The sequence below is a fragment of the Xiphias gladius genome, chromosome 16 (genome assembly GCF_016859285.1).
Source record: "Xiphias gladius isolate SHS-SW01 ecotype Sanya breed wild chromosome 16, ASM1685928v1, whole genome shotgun sequence".
Taxonomy (NCBI): Eukaryota; Metazoa; Chordata; class Actinopteri; order Istiophoriformes; family Xiphiidae; genus Xiphias; species Xiphias gladius.
In genome coordinates, this window is record NC_053415.1 from 12,325,465 (window position 1) to 12,341,182 (window position 15,718).

General features: G+C 41.3%; 1 protein-coding gene across 1 annotated transcript; it reads right to left on the reverse strand.

The window, feature by feature from the left end:
* Nucleotides 1-1,002: 1,002 nt before the first annotated feature.
* On the reverse strand, nt 1,003-14,180 carry LOC120801978 (neuroligin-4, X-linked-like). Its single transcript, XM_040149375.1, has 8 exons — nt 13,349-14,180; nt 12,210-12,362; nt 8,818-9,003; nt 7,734-8,184; nt 6,615-6,828; nt 5,675-5,799; nt 2,689-3,298; nt 1,003-1,500 (listed from the first exon to the last, which is right to left on the reverse strand). Exons 1-8 carry the CDS (start codon nt 13,830-13,832, stop codon nt 1,093-1,095), a joined length of 2,631 nt encoding a protein of 876 aa, XP_040005309.1. The 5' UTR covers nt 13,833-14,180; the 3' UTR covers nt 1,003-1,092.
* Between the last annotated feature and the right edge of the window lie 1,538 nt (nt 14,181-15,718).

Sequence of the window (15,718 nt, forward strand, 5' to 3'; positions counted from 1 at the left end):
TCTATACAATAATATATTAATATCTGAAATGAAAGCAATAATGTGGTTAAATAAGTCATGTTTTAATGCAAGAGCAGGTAAATGCTATAAATCATAATATATCATCTGTATCTTTCCATTCTATTTACAAGAGTTTAACACATAGCTGGTTAGAGTGATTCTTCAGTAAGTCTGGCAACTCCTCAGAGGCCCTTTCTTCTTCTGAAGCTAATTTCTGTCTCCTGGCACAGTTTCCATTCCCGTATTTTCCATATCACTCTATCTCACTTCGTTTTTCTCACTCTCACAGCTGTTAAATCCCTCTCAATGAAATCTTAATCTCTTTCCCACCATCTGACTAACTTTTCCTTCAGCTAATGTTGTTTTTTTAATCCCCCTCTTCCTCCCTGTCGGTTTTTACATCCATCTCTCGCTGAGATTCGTTATTTTCTCCTCAGCTTAGTTTGATCCTTGGCAGATAGGGCCTTTGATCTTTTAATGGAAAAAAAAAATGCTACATTCACATTTCACAGGTTGTTCAAGTTGACATCAGCAGTCTGTGTGTGGTACTTCTTAGTTCAGTTCTGCATCTGCTCTGCTCAGTTCCCGACATTGCTTCACTGTGCAACACAGGTGCAGTGGAAGATGTAAATTGATCCATAACTGACCCTTTCGCCACAGAGCTCCTCTTCCTCTTCAGGTGTAGAAAAAGCAGAAGACTTAATATCAAAACCGGGTTTTGAGACATTTGATTGATGTCTTGGCTCGTCAAGTTCCAGGTTATGAGTGAATGATGCATAGAACTGCATCTCCTGGGATCCAGTCTGTCTTCAGTTCCCCGACATGCAACACACAGCTGTCTGTCTTTTCATCCTGCGACGGAAAATGTCTCTCTGTCACTCCATCTGTAACAATCCTGCAGGGTAATTAGTAGAGGTATTTAAGTCTTTCGTTGTATGTATGTTTGTGTGTGTGTGCCTCTGTGTGTGTGTGTGTGTGTGTGTGTGTGTGTGTGTGTGTGTGTGTGTGTGTGTGTGTGTGTGTGTGTGTGTGTGTGTTAGTATGAGTGAGTGTTGTAATTATGTCCCTGTATGTGCGAGTATCTTGCTGCGGTTATACACGCGTGGTGGAGTGTGTGTGCGTGGAGATGTGTGTGTGTGGCAAGTGCGTATTACTATATGGGCTATGGTGTGTGTATCCCTGGTGAGGGTGCCCCATCCTCATCCCCACCACTGATCCAGGTGTCATGGGGGTCATTGGCGTCGCCGGGGTAACAGGGTGTGACCCAGGGGTCACAGGCAGTGATCCTGGGGTCAGAGACGTCATGAGGGGGACGTCATCGGGTGAGCGGCGCAAGGTGAGGGTGTAATCAGGCGGGCAGGTTAGGCGCACGGTGTCCAGTGTACTGTAGATGTCCTGGGTGTCCAAGCCGTCCAGAGCATCCAGTGTATCCAGAGTGTGATGGTGGTGAGTGTTGTTCCTCTCGTCTGCGGATGCTGCATCACACTCCAGCTGCTTCACCTAAAAATATGAAGGGTTGGATAGGCGATGAGATGACGATAAGGAATGAAAGCAATGAGGGCAGATACAGACTGAATACATGTAATCACATCTAGGGCTGCAACTGAGGATTATTTTCACTATCTTTGATCTACCAATTATTTTCTTGATTAATTGATTAATCATTACTGTTTTATGCTAAAAAAAAAAAAAAGAATTTAGAAAATTGTGAAAAATGCTCATCAAAATTTCCTAAAGCCCAAGGTGTTGTCTTCAGATGTCTTATTTTGTTCAACCAATCATTTAAACCCCAAAGATATTCCATTTACAGTGATTAAAAGCAGAGAAATCAGCAAATCCTTACAATTGAGAAGCTGGAGCCACAGAATGGTTTGGCATTTATGCTTGAAGTTACCAACACAATTAATCTGACAAAATAGCTGTTACTTTCAGTTATTTTAGCAGTCGATTAATCAACTAATCATTTCAGCTTTAATCAAATTCCATATTATTATGGCTGGGTGGTATGGTTGAAATCAGCATCACAATATTATTGAGATGTTTTTTTTAAATATTTATATATGTTATGATAAGTTTCAGATGTATGCATAATTATTTACGAAATATCCGAATGTTCAACGCAATAAACTATCAGACATCATCACAACAGCAATAATAGCACAAAACACCACATGGAAAGGAATATCATTTCAATTACTAAAGCAGCTGCAGTGTTGGGCCACATTAGTGTAGTTCAATTGCCAGTTAGAGATTTCATAGCAACTAAGAGAGCTCAAAAGAGGCCATATCGTCAGTGGATGAACTGGAAGCAGTTGTAAGCAATTCAGACAACTGGACACAACTCACACATGCAAATGCATCAAAGCACACTCACAGATTTACACACAAACATTCTGACACTGATAATGTCTGCTGATGACAGGCTGTGTTTTGCAGGAGTGCTCCACTGGCAATAAAGGAGTTGATTCAGATAGTCACACACCAACTCATCTGGCTTAATGTCACTTAAACTTGAAATAATATTGCATATTGAAATGATATGCTAATATAAGCAATAGGCATGATTATTTTCAATATAACCTGTGGCTACAGAAGCATACAGACACTCCACACAATCTACACTGGCTTCAGCTATGGTAAACCCAGTGCAAACATATGCAAATAAAAATGCAATAACACATTAGTCACCTGTAAAGACATTAGTCCTTCCCCCTGTAGGTGGGCGGCAACATCTGCAGGTGTGATATCTCGTCTCGGGGGAGGAAGTGGACGGGGCCTGCGATGCTCCAGGCGCCTCTTGTCTTTCTTGTAAAGCAGAGCCGCGAACGCAAGGATGTTAAGAAACAACAGTGACGCTCCCACAGCAATCGTCACAGAGAGTTCAGTGGAGTAGTCCTCATTAGGGACACGGACCCCGTTTTCCTCTCTGTCTTCACCTAAAGCAGACTCTGGGGGCTGTGGGGTACCCCCTTGTGAGCCTGGGTGACGTGTACTGCTAGGAGGCCAACCTTTGGATAGGCGCTTCGTGTAAGAATAAGGGGTGTCATCCTGTGGAGAGGGACTGTGTGTGAAGGAGGACACCGATTGGAGGAGCTCATTGACGTGATGTAAGTGAGGTACCAGCTGGAGCCAGAAGGAGATTTTGGTGGCCCGGTAGTGGTCTCTGACACGGGGCTTGAGGCCGATGTGGAGGTACAGCTGCTCTTTAGGGGTATACTTAGACCAGGCCACTTCTTCAAAGCGGTTAGGTTTCGTGTGGATAAACTTGGTATCTTGAGGAACCGGCTGGTTTGGATCACTAGAAAGAGTGAAAGACAGCGTCTTTTTATAGATGGGTTGGTAGTTTTGAAAGTTATTTGTTTTTTATAATTTAGAGGTAACAAAAAATTTTTAGCTGTAATCATATACAGAAGGATACAGAGAAAAATATATAACAAACAAAATTATCTCAGCAATAGTTAAATACCTGTCAGCTCATTTTCACAGATGAAAACACCATGTGAAAATCTAAATTAAATCAACAAAATAACAGTGCATCTTGACATGGTGACATACCTGCTAATAACTACAGCCTCCCACAACAGTCCATGATCAACAAAGGCTTAAATAAGCCACAAAAATGAGGTGCAACCAAGAACAAACGGTTTCCACCAACATATCTACTACGTGGATCCCAAATATTCATCAAAAGTATAAATATCAATATTTCACATGCTTTTCAGCTTTTCACATGTCAGAGACTCCTAAAAGAGCTGATGAGTACTTTTTCTCTCCTGGCTTCCGTCCTCTGAGGAGGCTGAGTTTCTCTCTTGCTGGCCAGTCTCACCAGCACCGGTACAAAACAAAGAATACTTCTACAAAGTAAAACAAGTTATATTTTCCTGTACACGTAGCTCAAAGATGGTAGGTGCAGAGCACTGATTTTAGTCTACTTTAAATGCCTCACTGACAGTTAATACACAGTTCAGACTCCTGCATTTTTACCGTATGCTGATATTTGCCCCTCTAGTTAACAACAATAATAATAAGAAGAAAGAAATAATAAAAGTGTCAGATATCTACATTAGATATGAATGTGTGTTTGTGCTGCAGTGAACATATCCTGAAAAATCACTTCTCTGACGCTCACGGACAGACGTTTATATGTCGATTTACCAACTTACCTGTGTCAGCAGCTGAAATGTCGTAAATGAAACAAGCAGCACGTCTTCACAGACTTGCCAGCTACGCACTATGTGCTCACTTGTCAATCATCACCTTATGAGTGACACAAAAACGCAGCTAGCGTGAAGACCTACCGGCGCACAAGCACACACAAGCTGAGGATTTATACGCCCACTCAGAGGCTTACAAAATATACATCAGGGAGCATCACATCCTCCCCGCTAAATTGAGCTGTCGCAGAGTTCCATCACCAGCTGAGGCACTCTCAGCCGAGTGAAATCTTCCTTCAGCGAAAGTTCCCCATTGATAATTGAAGTGCACACAGAAATCTTCACATCCCTCCTTGGTGAATTTGCTCTGTGGCCTGCTGCGGTGGTTATGACAATACAGACAATGGGCTAGAGACTGCTAACTTGATGCGATGTGATGGCCTAATGCACCCGCAGTTTTTTTTCAGGCCACAGTCAAAATATGTGCGAGCACTGTCCGGATTCTGTACATTGTGAGACAGCAAGGCTCTGTGGTGATTTAGATTAAGGTCTAGACTGAAGATGTCTTTGTAAATCTGAAGAGGTCTCAGTGGAGTGAGCCTCGATTGGATTAATTACTCCTAATTACTCTCTTCAAGCACAGCAGAAAGAGGGTCCATCCTCAACAATTACTTTTATCTTGCATATCATGTCAGAGTGGCGAGATAAAATGTACTCTTATCACTGTTGATTGTTGGGTTTTTAGAACTTTTAATGTGGATTCTTTCTATAACTGTATTTTTCTTAACTACTGGCAGATCATTTTAATTTTAATTAAGCTTACTGAATAGGCTCTCTCTCATTGCACCAGATTTGACTGTAAACGAGTGAAGGAGGAAGAGAAAAGAAGAATAGATTCATCAAACAGTGGACAACCTCTCATTCTTCTTTTAGGACATTACCTTGGCTTCCCTCGAGGACTTTTTTCTACAGCAGGGGTTCTTTAACTTTCTCAGCCAAGGTCCAGAGAAGTAAAGCCTTTTCAAGATTTTGACATGACAGAGAACCTGTGTGAACCCTCTGCCAATATTAGTCTGCAGTGCTGCTTTCATGATTGTATCTAAAGTACTGTCCTCTTGTCAGAAATCAGAGGCCTTTTGAAGGAAAAGACATTATAATAACATATCCTTTGCCTGTGAGCTCATTATTTTTGTTGCTTTAAAACTCAACTGGTTTCCTCTAAAGCTGCATTGAAACTTAGCTTCTCTCAGCTAAGCTGACAGCTGCGCGTTTTCTTTTACATATTAAAATGTGATTAAATGGCCTGGTTTTAATTCATAATCATGAGACATTTTCTACATGTGTGTGGGGACTAGATATTAATAGCAGAAATTCTAAACAGATTTCTGTGTCTAGGAAGGGAGAAATAAAGAGAACTGAATCATGCTCAAGCTCTTTTTTGTTTTATATTGTTTTGCTGTAAATTGTAGTCAGGCAAAAGAAAATCCACATCTCACAGCAGTGTACATTTAATAGCTCACCCAGTCTTGGCAAAGTTGGTCCAGTAAGTCATGACTACTGCGCTCAGCATCACATCGTTCTTGGAGAAGTTACAGTTGAACAGATCAGTGGGTCCCACCATGGGCACACCGAATACATAGGGCACCTATACACACACACACGAGCACACACATTAAAATAGCTTTGTGTTGGAGCCAACAGATTACATTCATTCTCTCGACAGTAACTCTAACCATATCTGCATCATGTCAAACTCTAACCTCATCCTAGTGAAGACGGAAACCGCTTCATATGTAACTGCAGTGAACTTAAACTCAGGTCACTATACTCATTTTCAGTTTGACAAGTCGTCCCTAATCACCTGGACCGAAAATCCTTCCCCGCACACACCAAACACAAATACACGTACACACACACACACAGTACGCTGAACATAAGGCAATCAAGTGTGCACTTGAACAAAAAACACAAAAAAACTTGGAAATTAACAGTGTACTACTTTATAAATCTTGAAGAGAAGACTGCCATAATCAACTTTAATCATTGTAGCAGTAAATATACAGGTAAATAAGACAGCTTCAAAATCAGACCTGCAGGAAAATAAATCCCATGACCATTTCAAATATTTCATGCTGTTTAGAACTGCTTGATTCAACTTATTAAGCACTTTGAACAGATCAGTGTAAAGCAACACCTCAAGGGTATCTAAACCAAGAGCTCCTGATTCATTGTATGACCATATCAAAAATCTTTGAGACCTTAGTCACCTACATTTGTGCCTCGATCTGCTTTAGAGTTGAGTACCCAACCCAGTCACTCTACCTTTTGTGAAATCTTTACTCCTCTCTTTGATATCTAATATCCTTGTGCCACTACTTACAAAACACTTCTTTCAACTCAACTACAGCTGTCACTAATGTTATTTCTGTAAAGCAATACAACGTTGTGACATCATCTTACCTCGTCACCGTGGGCGGAGTCAGCCCAGGGCGGAGTGGCATCACTCTGGCAGTGGTGGTAAAAGGAGTAGAAGTAGGTGGGAGATCCATACTGAGCATGGAGGTCAGCTGTGGCAATTGCTGGTGCCACCCATTGGTGGTCTGTAAATAGCGCTACCAGAGTCTTTCGTCGGGTTTCGGCATTGTCGCGGTCAGCCCAGTCCGTGTACATGAACCTTTAATAAATACATTTAAAATAAGCTAATTAGTCAACCAATTAATCAATTAAGATCAAGTCCATCTCTCTATCAGTTCATCTTTCAAGAAATCTATTGTTGTTGTTACAGTATGCAACACTACAAATTAAAGGTATTACACTCTATACAGTGTATGTATTTAAGAAATATATTTCATAGTCAAATGCATTAATGGGCATCCTTTTAGATACAATAGTTCCACATTTTAGGAAATACATTTATTCACTTACTTGGCAAGAGTGAGAGGAGAAGATTGATACCATTCTTATAACTGTACGGTAAATATTGAGCTACAGCAAGGCAACAGTTAGCTTAGCTTAGCATAAAGGGTGGAAGCAGGAGGAATCAGCTAGCCTGGCTCTGTCCAAAGTTCAAAATATCTGCCTACCAGCACCTCTAAAACTCAATAATTAACATGTTATATCTTGTTTGATTGATCCAAATGCAAAAAGAAATGTAACAATGACAAGTTGTGATTTTTTGAAAGGAGTTGTAACTATTTCTTTATTCTCTCCTGGTTGCCTGGACTCCAGCAAAACACAACGCCCACGCAAGAACCAATCAATAGTTTTTTTATACTTTGGTTTTTGTACAGATTAAATAAATGTGATATATATTGTGTTAATTACCGAGCTTTAAGTGCTGGTAGGTGGATGTTTTGTTTTGTTTTTTACTTTAGGACACAGCCAGGCTAGCTGTTTCCACCTGTTTCCAGTCTTTACACTACACTAATCATCTCCTGACAGTAGCTTCATATTTAAAGGACAGACACAACAGTGGTACCAATCTTCTCTTCTAACTCTCAGCAAAACAGCAAATACATGTATTTCTCAGAGTGTCAAACTATTCCTCAAATATAATCAGACATGCACAGACTCACTCACCTTATGCTCTCTCTCAGCGTGTCTCGGCCTTCTGGGTATCCATATAAACTATCCACAAAGTCTGACACAGCAAAGTCAAAGTCCTCAGCCGTGACACCGTCCTCTGAGTCCACAATGCCCTCCACAAACTTCACGCCTTCGCCCTGATTAACCCCCAGCATCACGTCATAGTTCAGAAATTCTCCCTGCTCCATCAGAATCTGGGGGTCATCTGGTATAACATCACCATCAATCACCGGGGCAAAAGCCGTGTGATATTTGGCCGGCGTTATGTTCTGCTCCACAAGTTCCCGGTAACTCCGGCCCTGGAGGCAGGCGACCAGTTGGGTGCTGTCGTCGATGCCACAGCCCACCCTCTCACCAAGCTGCCGGGCATACTTGCTGGGCTGGTAGTTGACAGCCCAACTGGCTAAAGCACTGCCGCTCTGGATGATGGCTCTATGGAACAGGTCTGAGATACACATGAGAACACAAACATGAATACAAACGGATGTATAAGGCATACACACTGAGGCACACACATACATTTATAAATGTATACATTTATGGATGCAAATGCACCCACACACGTATGCATGAATGCATGAACATATGATTGCACACTTCAAGGGTTAAACAACACATTTATAAACAGATGCAGAACAAGCAATCCCTCAGCAAGAAAAACACTGAAAATCACAGACATGCATTACTCAAAAGGATGACGGGTCATGGTTAGAACACCTGGCTCAAGTAGGTAAGCATTAAAAGTTTAAATTAGTACAGATCTTAACTATATGGGTCACAGGAAGGCTGTACTGTATTATGCAGAGGATTCAAAGGCTTATTCAGGCATTTATAACAGTAAATGATGTATCAATCCACTGGAGACCTTGAAAAGCTTCATAACCCGAAATGTCAAAGCTTTCACAGCAACACCCATCAACAATCATAGGTGCCTACCTGTCCATCTGCCTGTATTCTTTATGTATTTTAAAGTGTAAAAAGTTTAAAATCCTTTCCCCACCGGTGCTACGTACAGTAAGCAGAATAAAATCAACTAGGTGAGCAGGCTTTTTGTCCATGATTCCCCCTTCCCCCTTACCCTCAGAGTAATGAGACAAGGTGAGGAGGCTGACACAGGAGGCGCCGGCCCCGGATCCAAACACAGTGACCCTGTTTGGGTCTCCCCCGAAGGCTGCAATGTTCTCCTTCACCCAGCGCAGAGCCTGGATCTGATCCAGCAAGCCGTAGTTCCCTTTTGCTGCCTGGTCACCGGTACTAAGAAACCCTACAGGCAGACAGAGAGAGTGATGTTGTTATTACATATGGCAGAACATACAGCACTTAAGTTTAAAGATTTGTATGAAATCAAAGCTGAAAAAGCTTATGGACAACAATGTAAAAAATAATGAGTCGATCACAGGATGATATTCCTGCAGATTTTTTATGGATATAGCATCTACATTTTACAATTATGATATGTGCAAACACATGGGCGTACACAGAGGGGGTTGGACCCTGACATCCCCACTATTAAGATCAATTATGTACAAGTCTCTTTCAACATAAATTTAAAGAGAAATTTCATGAAAAATTGTGTGTCTCTCCTGCAGTCCCTTGGAAATTGAATCAAAACAACAAGGTACATCCATATTCATGTGAGTGGATGTCAGCTTACACACACACACACGCGCATAAACCTACACACATACACAGTTACAAATGCAGCTATCCCTTATTCCCTTTACTGCTGACTGTATTAAGTAAACGCAAAGGATCCTAATGGCTCACCCCACTACAGTATATCTCATTACTGCAGAAGCTCATTTCACTCAACCTCAAGCTGGCCCTGAACACATACCAGTGTAATGAGCAAGAGAAGCAGTGCTGTTAAAATAATGCATTTCATCACTTATGTGCATTTTTGAAATGTATCTCATGCAAAAGGATATTATAAGGATATTATATTCATTTGACTGTAGTTTCAGTTTCAGAATGGCTTCATATATACTTGGAGATGTGCTTGTACACTGTGGTAAGATTTGGGTCAATCATACAATTTAATTATGGTATTTACATTTCTGTGGAAACACGCTCCAATTTCAGCTGATTACAGTAAGATTAGCAAAAAATAACAGTGTGCATAATTGTACATTTTGTTGCATGTATGGGCTCACCTCATGCATCCAACTTATGATGAAAAGCAAGAAGAGGAAGACAAGGAAGACACCGCTATTTGTGATGATGGATGATGGATGATGGATGATGGATGATGGACGATGATGGTGATGATGATCATCATCATATTGGAGGTGGTGTAAACACAGACAATGGAGATAAAGACAAGGTGAAGCATGTAGGATTTGTTTGGGTCAGTATGGTGATTATGGCTCTGGCAACTATTTTTTCCCTCAAGGTCAAAATTTAATAGAGTTTTGTTTCACCCACCAAGCAGAGGCATATTTATGCCAGCTTATAAAATCAATATATAATGAAAGCCTTAAAAAGCTTCTAAAAAAAAACAGAAAAGACAGCATAGATCTCATAAATGCCAATAAATATTTTTCGTTGTTGAATCTTTTAACCTTTTAACATGTATTCAACTCTGCTCCAGTCCATGTTCAAAAACAATCTCCATTTAATTAAACGAGAACCAGAACTGGCCTTCCTTCTGGAATAGAAATTTCATTCATACAGTATTAACGTGCTTTGTGTTATGTTATATGTACTATAAAATGTGTTAAAATTGCATAAAAAGATAGAAAACAAAATATTTGCACTAAATAATTTAAAGAGAACGAGCAGCCAAATGCCATAAGAATTATTTTACTTTTGCTCTCTTATAATAACTAAACTTGGATTGATCTCTGTAAAATTTATCTAAAAGCCAAATACATTTATATAAATATATATATATATATATATATATATTTTTTTTTTTTTTTTTTTTTTTTACAAAATATCACTCACTTTCTGTAACATAAATCCACCTAATCAAATATACTAAGTGATTATGGCTTGTGGGTTACATCAGTTTTAACATAGCTGTATAAGCTAAATCAGATACCTAATTATAAAACATACTGTATGGACAGTTTTTGTTGACCTGCTGGCACATTTTAATTAATTTCTTTAAATGAATTAGTAAATAGTGGGCACCAATTAATTAAAGTGAGGGCATGATTTAACCAAGCCTATGGAATGATGTCCATCTAATACCTTTGACATACTGTAATCAATACGGTATGAAGGCATACTGCTCACACATACTACTCATGCATCAATACTCTTGCTCCCAGTGTAGTACAGTAAATTATGCCTTCAAAGTATTTTTTAACCCTCCTGTGGCTCCAACCAGGCTTGGTAATTTTTTATAATTAAAGCCACAAAAAGATCCAATTCTAGGATTCTAAGATAGTCTATTTATTTAGCCTGTGAGCTTTGCATAACTAAAATTAGAAAAACCATGGGAATCAGATTTTCCCTGTTCAGAGAGCAATGAGTAAGAGAGTCATGGCGGTAAAAGGGATCGGATTTGAGTTGATGCTAGTAGTGGAAAGAAATGGTTTCAGGGGGTTTATTTCCACTAGGGAAACCCAATCCTGAACATGTTTTCGCTCCAGAAAAAAAACAAAAAAAACGCTCTGGGTAAAAACAACTCTCTTATGGTTTTCACATTTTATAGCTCGTTGAAGGATTAAACAATCCAGATGGTGAATTTAATATAAATGTGATCACAAAAATGAAAATCTTGTGTTGATACATAAAAAAAAATATCTCAGTTTATGGCAAGAAAATGCTTGTATCCCCAGAGAAATCATACAATGAGGAAAAAGATACCTGAGCCATAATAAACTATGAAATTGAAAGTGAGGAAAAATGTTTTTTTTAATTTTTAGTTAAAAGAAATTGTATTTACTTTAGTAATAAATACATGTCATCCAATACAAATCTGACAACCCATAGCAAAGGGAAATACAACGGAATCAAAATCACAACACTGAATGTGGTTTTATATGAAAACATTATTTTGGTTTTTAATGATGTGATTACTAGAGTTTGAATGTTTATCCATTGTTGATGTTTTGCCCAGATTTGGTGATTGACTACTGTCCGATCCATCTATCCCTTTCCTTTTTTAACAGCAAAATTCCCAACCTAAATCCATGTGAAATGCACACATTGCATTTCAAATTATGATCCTTTCATTACCCCTCTAGCCCCTTTCATTTAGTAATTTCTATACAGTAGGCGTATCATATTGCAGTGATATTATCAGAATACCCAGAGCACCTTGGCAGTAATTGCGCCTCTATTGTTCTTGCTCATCGAGTGGAGCGTGCTGTTGAAGCACAACTACAGCCATTTTAAACCTGGATTGTTTTACTATAGATTGCTGCCTAAATGCCTGTGTTTGGGGCTGTCCCATAAAGTCCAACTGGCACTACAAGACATACAGAAGATACATTAGATATAGAAGATATAGAATTTTACCCAATACTCCTAGGCGGTAGTTGAGGGTTATGACAATAACATTGCCGTAGCTTGCCAGCACACTGCCATCCATCATGTTACCAGTGCCTTCTGTGTACGAGCCACCGTGGACATAGACCATCACTGGCCGCTGACCCCCCTCCTCATGGATGTCTGGGAAAGAGAGAGATAGATAGATAGATAGATAGATAGATAGATAGATAGATAGATAGATAGATAGATAGATAGATAGATAGATAGATAGATAGATAAAAAATGGATAGATAGATACTTTTTTTTTCTCTGTGGGAAAATTGGTTTGCAGTATAATCACAAGGCCTCATCATATCATCATATGGCCTGATGTGTCCAAACCATCAAGGAAACATAATTGAAGCACCTGATGCCAATGCAACACATAATCAGTTTTTGTGCATGAATGTGTGCACAGATCCACCCACCTTCCTAATGCCCCCGCTCTGTCTGCTGTTTGAATAAATGTTCCTGCTGACTGCATGCGTTTGTGTCTGTCTGTCCACATGTCCATTTGTATGTATCTCGGTATATGATCGCCATGTGGTCTTATACATACAAAAGCAGAAATAATCTCTGCCTCCCTTGCTTCCCTAAGCTTCATATCACCCTACCTTCATTTCTCAGCGGGTGGATTTAAATTGAGGCTGTGGGAGTGTTTATGCTTGCCATTGTTTGTCAATGTGTGTGTGTCTGTGTGCAGGGTCACATGCATGTTTATGAACCAATATGTATGCATGACTGAGTATGTGTCCTCCCACTTTCCTCCACAAGTAAAGGCGTAAACCCCTTGGCGACTGACGCAGGTGTCTGCATATTAAGTGTTGGTTCAACCAACGCCGTGCACAGGCTGTGAAGGGGGGGGGGGTAAAACTTTATTTATTTATTTATTTATTTAACAAGGGTATGTCTGTGCCCTGACATGACACTTTAATTTTTCATTCATTTGTCACAGCCCGAATGCCCTTGAAAGTACCCACAAGTACCTCTCTGGTTAGAAAGTGCCACTTTGTTTTGATCGTAGGCCAAAATGAACATAAACGTAAAACCTTAAGCCCAAAGATGTATGTATTTTTTATTAACTACTGCCCCTGACAGAGAGAGTGCACAACACTGGGTTGACTCACCTTCCTCAGTGGGCACGTAGATATTGAGGTAGAGACAATCCTCGCTCTGGTGAGTGAGGTACGTCGCCGCTATATCCAGGTTAGCTGTGAGCCAGGACGGCATCATATCTCCCAGCATGCTCCTCTCATCCAGCGACTGTGGGCACACGGGTGCAAACTGTGTCACATTTCGTATTCCTGGCCAGGGTAAAGGCGGCTCAGGAGGCTGGAATCGCCGGTCCCCCGTTGGAGGCCTTGCGTATGGTACTCCCAGATACTGGATGACGGGGCCAAGAAGGTCTGAGGGCAGTGGGGTCAGGATGCCACGGATGCGGCCCTGCACCGTGGAGATGACAGGCACGGTCTGCTGCGCCAAAACCGACGCCGGACAGAAAGAAAGGGAGAGGCAGAGGGAGAGGAAAAGGGATGGGAACCCAAAGGGGGAGGAGAAGGGTGGGAAAGGAGATGAGGCAGAGGGAGTTCTCCTGGTCCTCAGCTCACACATGATGGTGTGTTTAGCGGTAGCTGGGAGGACGAGGGACCGGATGGGACCGGGAGATGGCAAGGGTTACGGCTGTGCTGACCCTTCAGAGGTATCCAACACTTGCACACAGCTGCCGCTCAGTTTGGCCCATAGCACACACAGCACACAGTCCCGGCTCTTGCAAACAACTTTTTCCCCTTGTGTATGTGTCTGTCTATGAGTATGTGTGTTCCTGTCTGTGAGTCAGTGATTAAGTGCCTCTGAGTGTGTGGTGACTCAGTCAGTGAGTCCTTTGAATACGTGTCTGTATGTGTATGTTTGTGTGGAAGTGTTTAAGTGAGTGTGTGTGTCCTGGACAGGGGATTTGAGCATGTGTGCATGTATGTGCGTGTGTGTGTGTGTGTGTGTGTGTGTGTGTGTGTGTGTGTGTGTGTGTGTGTGTGAGTGAGTGTGTGTTTGTATGTGTGTGTAGGTGTGTGTGTGTAGGTGTGTGTGTGTGTGTGTGTGTGTGTGTGTGTGTGTGTGTGTGTGTGTGTGTGTGTGTGTGAGAGAGTCTCTCGTTATGTAAACAGTAGCATCACTGTTCCTCTGTCACTCTCTCCTTCCGGTCACCCCCATAACAAGCCCAAACTGCCTCCTAGAAAAGAGAAAAAGAGGCAGGGAGATAGAAAGAAAAGGAGAGGAAGATTTAATTAGTCTTCATAAGAATAACCACAGTGTAAAATAAATTAAAATGTCACACACACATACACACATGGGAGACAAATGATATCAGAAGGATAGACTGTGCTACCTCACTGCTGCTCACGTTAAAAATAGATATGAGTGCGATAGATAGGGCAAACGAGATGTTGTCCGCTCAGCTTAACTTGGTATTACACAGTCAGGGCTGCTGTGTCACACAAGAATGTGTGTGTGTGTGTGTGTGTGTGTGTGTGTGTGTGTGTGTGTGTGTGTGTGTGTGTGTGTATCCGGTATGAGCTGCAGACCCATGTCACATCCTCACTAAACACCGTTTCACAGATCACAGTACCACACAGATCACAGGTTGGGGGGTGGGGGGTTGGAGAGTCATGTCACATGCTTAATTAAACCTTGAATACACTGCGGGGCTCCTGACCTGCATATAGCCTAAGGTAGGAAGTCTTTGACACACACACACACACACTGTTCTCTATCTCACTCCCACAGACGTATGCACACACACCTTCTTTATCTCTCAATAATAGACACACACTTAAAGGGGTTTTTCTATCTTCCAAAGATGCACACAGACACACTTTCTTGATCTCTCTACATGCTCACACACACACACTCTCTCTCTCTCTCTCGCTCTCCCTCTCGCTATCTCAAACACACACACACACACACACACACACACACGCACACAGCTGCTCCCCAGCCGACACTGATATATCTCTCTGAGGGCCTCAGGGCAGAATATTAACACATACACACACACGCCCAGAGAGAGCAACATCAATCTTCGTGTAATCACACACACACACACACACACACACACAAACACACACACACACACACGCACACACACAAACATGTCCACTCTATGCAGCAAAAATATCAAAAATGACCAGTGCTATCTCTCCTCCCATGTTTGTATTGGTGCTGTATTGGTGTCGGCTGTCCAAGGTGCTAGTTAACATTCCAGTGGTGATCACACACACGCTGATGAATAACGCTCCATTTATCAAGGCAAACCCGCCTGACACACTCCCCGTGTATATTTTTATACAGAAACAACAGATGAATAAATACGCGCTGCTTTCTTATTAAAACTGCCAAGAAAGAAGAAGAGAGCAAAAGGAAAGAGAAGAGCAAGTGGGGGGGGGGAAATGCTTGCTTGTGAGGTAGAATATCCTGTCTAGATCTCTATCGGCACTGAAGCT

Coding starts and splice junctions, on each gene's coding strand:
- LOC120801978 (XM_040149375.1), bottom strand. CDS start 13,832: ATGTGTGAGCTGAGGACCAGGAGAACTCCCTCTGCCTCATCTCCTTTC. Junction 9,004..12,209: donor CTACCGCCTAGGAGTATTGG/GTAAAATTCTAT, acceptor GTCTGCCTGTAG/GGTTTCTTAGTACCGGTGAC. Junction 1,501..2,688: donor AAGGACTAATGTCTTTACAG/GTGACTAATGTG, acceptor TCATATTTTTAG/GTGAAGCAGCTGGAGTGTGA.